The sequence below is a fragment of the Helianthus annuus genome, chromosome 16 (assembly GCF_002127325.2).
Source record: "Helianthus annuus cultivar XRQ/B chromosome 16, HanXRQr2.0-SUNRISE, whole genome shotgun sequence".
NCBI classification, from domain to species: domain Eukaryota; kingdom Viridiplantae; phylum Streptophyta; class Magnoliopsida; order Asterales; family Asteraceae; genus Helianthus; species Helianthus annuus.
This window is the reverse complement of record NC_035448.2, coordinates 167,892,546-167,897,084: the sequence shown is the minus strand read 5'-3', so window position 1 is coordinate 167,897,084 and position 4,539 is coordinate 167,892,546. Positions and strand designations below refer to the sequence as shown.

The following is a 4,539-nucleotide window of genomic DNA, read 5'->3' as shown; positions in this document are numbered from 1 at the left end:
AAATTATGCCCAATATAAAAACAATTAAATTTGAGTTCACATGGTATTTAATATAATACTTTTACTTGAGTGAGTCTTTTGTGTTTTTCTTACAAACCATAGTGTTATAACAATACAGAAAAAATTAAATTTTAGTTCACATGGTATCTAATATAATACTTTTAGTTAGAATGAGTTTTTGTGTTTTTCTAACAAACCATACTGTTATAATAAAACAAAAATATAATTAATATTAATATTAATATTAATGATTAATGAATGAGTTCAAACAGTGGAATGAACACTTATTTTATTAAAACCTAAGACTACATGGTATGGTGATGGACCATCCTTGGAGGATGGTCCGCCACGTAGGCGACACGTCACAATCCTCACTAAGATGCTCCATCCTCCAAAACTACAAGGCATGGTAGGATGATCCTAGTCATAGTCCTCACCATGTTTTTTTTATTTTTTTTATTATTTTATTTTTTTTAACATTTGACAAATATACTAATAAAATATTTTCATTAATATTAAACCCACATTACATAAATATTAAAAAAAAACATAAACTTAAAAAAAAGACTTAATAAAAATAAACATAAAGTTAAATAATTTGATGCTTTTTCATGATGTCGTCTTGTAGTTTTTTCAACATCGAACGTCTCGGCTCGGGTTCGTTCTCGACATTAATCATCATTATTTCCCATTCCTTAAGCCGAATTTTTTCATCGGAGATTCGGATTTTCTCATTCGACAATCGGACCTTTTCTTTTAACTTCTCGTCCGATGCACGGCTTTTTTCTTCGACGGCCCGCTCCTTCGTCTTCGACTTTTGGGCCGATATGTCGTTGTACACTTTTAGGTGTTCCATAAACTCAACCATGTTCGGGTCCACCGTTTCCTTTCCTTTTCCCTTGGCCCGCTCCTTTTTTGTTTTGTCTCGGCCCGGTGGACGGTCGGGTTCACGTACGTTATACTCGTCTTCGTCATAGTCGGCGTCATCATTTAAGTTAATGTGACACCTCGCGTCCGACCCACCGGCGCTTAAACTACCCGTTTCCGATGTTTTTTGGCGTTTCGCCATCGCCACCTCGTTAGGAATGGGCGACCATTTTGGGTCGTCTTTTACAACCATCCACGCGCGAACGTGAGGAAAGTTGGAACCATGATTTTGCTTATACTTTTGCAATGCCATTTTGAACACATCCTCGTCGTTCCACCCGCTACGACGGTCACTTGTATATAATTTGTTATACTCCTCGCAAAACCGATTAATGGCCGAGTTCAATTTTCGCCACTTCGAGGAAACCGAGTCGATATCTCTATACGGGCCTTGGTCCATCATGGCGAGAAACTTGGTCAATACTTTGGACCAAAACCCGTCACCCGGTTGATTGTTACCTATATAAAAACGAACAAATAAAATTAAATAAACAAAACATATAAAATAATAAAAAATTACTTACTGTTATGAATTAAAAAATTAAAAAACCTAAACTAAAAACTAAACTAAAAATTAAAAAACTAACTGTGAAGAATTAAAAAACTAAAAACTAAACTAAAAACTTAAAAACTAAACTTAAAATAACCTACTGTTATTAAAAAAATTAAAAACTAAACTTAAAAAATATTAAATTTAAACCAAAAAAAACTATAAAACTTAAAATGTAAACTTTATAAATTTAAAAAGATGTAAACTTTAAAAAAATACGAACCTTTTACCGGGTTGTCGGAAGTGCCAAGGAAAGCCTTGGCTAATGCTTCTTCTTCGATTGGGGTCCATTTAATCGCCTTCGGTTTCGACGCTTGATCACCCGCTACTTGTTTCCCTTTGTTTCGTTTTCCTTTCCCTTTTGGCGGTTGGGTTTCGGGCACAATCTCCACATCATCTTCGGGTTCGGATTGAACGGGGGGTGTGGGGATCGGTTGGGGTTGAACGGGGGGTGTGGGGATCGGTTGAGGTTGAACGGGTGGAAAGTTCCAAGCACCCCGCATCATCATTTGTTGAAGAGCTTGATTTTGGGAGATTTGAGTGAATTGGTTGGGCGATTGTTGGAATGACGCAAAAGCGTTCGATGAAAATTGGGAGAATTGGTTCGGTTCTAGCGTTGGATAATACCCCGGAACCGAAAAAACATTTGGTTGGGTCGGATTGGTGGGAGTATTCGGGTTGTTCGAAGGCGTGTTGGGAGTATCGGGGTTGTTGAACGGATCCATGAAAATTATGTGGAAGAAGGTTGAGAGTGTAGTGGAAGAGAGTGTAAAAATTATAGGAGAAAATGGTGAATTGTGGAAGTTAATTTGGTGTTTGATAGTGAAAATGGGGGTTTAATTTATATATTTTAAAAATCTAGCCGTTTGGCTTTATTCAAAAAATAGAAATTTAATTTTTTTTATTATTAACGGTCATATTTTAATAGGGGGGCCCACATCTTTGCGTCGTCGCCAACGTCCCTTTTCGGACGGAGAAGACGGAGACGGTAGGGGGCGGCACGGTGTGTGGACCGTCGCCGACCCGCGACGGGCCGGGGCCGACCCCCATACCGTATAGCCTAATGGTCGTCATGGGCACCACAACTGCCTCCTCAATCGTCCTTGACACTGACACCACCTACCGGTTGCCAATGTCATAATGTCATCTAGGGATGAGCAAATGGTATTCGGTATTGAAAACCGAACCGTACCATCGGAAAACACAGAGACTCAATGGGTTAAGACTTTGAAAATTACATTCAAGTAGTTAAAATGACCAAACCATATTCAAGTAGTATGATGTCCTCAGTGGCGGACCCAAAATTTTTTTCAAAGGGTGCGGATTAGGCGTTTTATCCATATTTCAAAGGGCGCGGTTAGGTATTTTGCCAAAAATATACACTACTTTTTTTCAAGGGGTGTGGCAGCCACCCACGAACGTGTCCGAAAGAAAAATCAAACAGGCGCCCTGTCCAAAACGGCTCCATGTGGCTTCTCCGTTTGTCTCCCTGATTTGGTGACCCTCATTCACACACACACATGACTTGAATTGCACACAAATGACGAATTTTAGACTAAACATTGGTGTATCACTTGGGGTATGTTTGGTAAAAGTAGCCGGTGGCTGATGGCTAGTAGCTGTAGCTTTTTAGATATATTTGGTGTTTGGCAGAGTAGCTAGAGTAGCTGAAGCTTTTAGGGGGGGGGGGGGTTATTGCACGGACCTCCCGGCCGCTGGAGTGATCCCACTCCACAAGCTAGCAACGTCCCAATGCTGCCTGGCGGTTAATACCCCATCCCGAGCTGAGTCCGTTTCCCTCTGGGAAGAAGGTGGCAGAATACCCCCTGCCTGGACTCGAACCCGGGTCTCTGTGAAGAGTAGCTGAAGCTTTTAATAAAATGTATAAAATGATCAAAATGGATATAACAAAAAATTTAAAAAGTTTGTGCATTAAAAAACTCATTATCTTTAGAGGTTAAAATAGTCATTTTTTCCCCTAAAAGCTTGTAGCTCATTCTAAACGCTACTTAGTAGCAGCGTTCAACCAAAAGCTTCAAGCTCCTAACCTAAAAGTTTTAAGTTTTTTCAACCAAACAAGACTTTTTATTGACTACGAGTTTTTTCTTAAAAACTTAAAATTAGAAGCTCCTAAAAGGTCCATGCTAAAAATATCCTTGATGCGTCATATTATTTTATCAATAAAACTCAAGCCTCGATTTTAAATGTGTTACATGGTAAGTCAACATATAAGGTTTTCCAATGTGCTTGTCAAAGTTATTCATGTTTGTACACATATACTCGATTTTAAACATGTTTTTTTTTTAAAACAACTTTTAAAAATTGTTTCCTAGTTTGAGGAATTTGTGTTTTTTAAGACTTGTTTTTGGGGTTGCTTGATGCCATGTAAGGGGAAATATCATAAGCCATTCTAGATCATCTATAAAATACATGTGCTGTGAATGATACATATGTTACATCAAAACACCTTAGAAGGGCCAATGTCATAATGTCATCTAGGGATGGGCAAATGGTATCCGGTATTGAAAACCGAACCGTACCGTATAGGGGCCTTTTTGGTAACAATTAGGTACCCACTTTTTTGAGTTTTTGAGATCAGTACTTTTGGTTGGGTACGGTACATCTATTTTGGGTTAATTTACCTTCAAATATTGTACCGTACCAAATACTTTGGATAACTAACAATTTTCAGGATCGATACTTTATGTACCCGTACCGGTAGGATATATGCATAACCACCACAAACATTCCCATTACCCAGTGGTCTCGGTCCCAGTGGTCTCGGTCTCAGCTGGCAACAACCGCAACCACTTTCATCACCGTCCACCGTTGCTACTAGAAGCCACAAAAACAAACATGGCAGGTGAACTCACCATTAACCAACTAGTTTTAACTTTTAACATGTTTTTTAATGCAAACCGTCTTAACTCGAATCCAAGTTGACGCTAAACTCGTTCAGATCTTATATGAAATCGACCAAATCGGTTTGCCACCCATAGAAAAATTTGTTTCTTAGAAGTGGAAACGTTGTGTTTTGCACTTTGATAATGGTTAATAAAAAT

General features: G+C 38.6%; 1 protein-coding gene across 1 annotated transcript; it reads right to left on the bottom strand.

Annotated features, from left to right (window-relative positions):
- Positions 1-561: 561 nt before the first annotated feature.
- LOC110917681 (glutathione S-transferase T3-like) lies at positions 562-3,320 on the bottom strand. The gene is made up of 2 exons (XM_022162153.2): positions 1,701-3,320; positions 562-1,386 (listed from the first exon to the last, which is right to left on the bottom strand). Exons 1-2 carry the CDS (start codon positions 2,200-2,202, stop codon positions 590-592), a joined length of 1,299 nt encoding a protein of 432 aa, XP_022017845.1. The 5' UTR covers positions 2,203-3,320; the 3' UTR covers positions 562-589.
- Between the last annotated feature and the right edge of the window lie 1,219 nt (positions 3,321-4,539).

What these genes read in the sequence shown, in the direction of transcription:
- LOC110917681 (XM_022162153.2), bottom strand. Translation starts at nt 2,202, where the DNA reads ATGGATCCGTTCAACAACCCCGATACTCCCAACACGCCTTCGAACAAC. An exon ending in TTCCGACAACCCGGTAAAAG is followed by an intron (nt 1,387 to 1,700) that starts GTTCGTATTTTT and finishes GTTTTTATATAG; the next exon opens with GTAACAATCAACCGGGTGAC.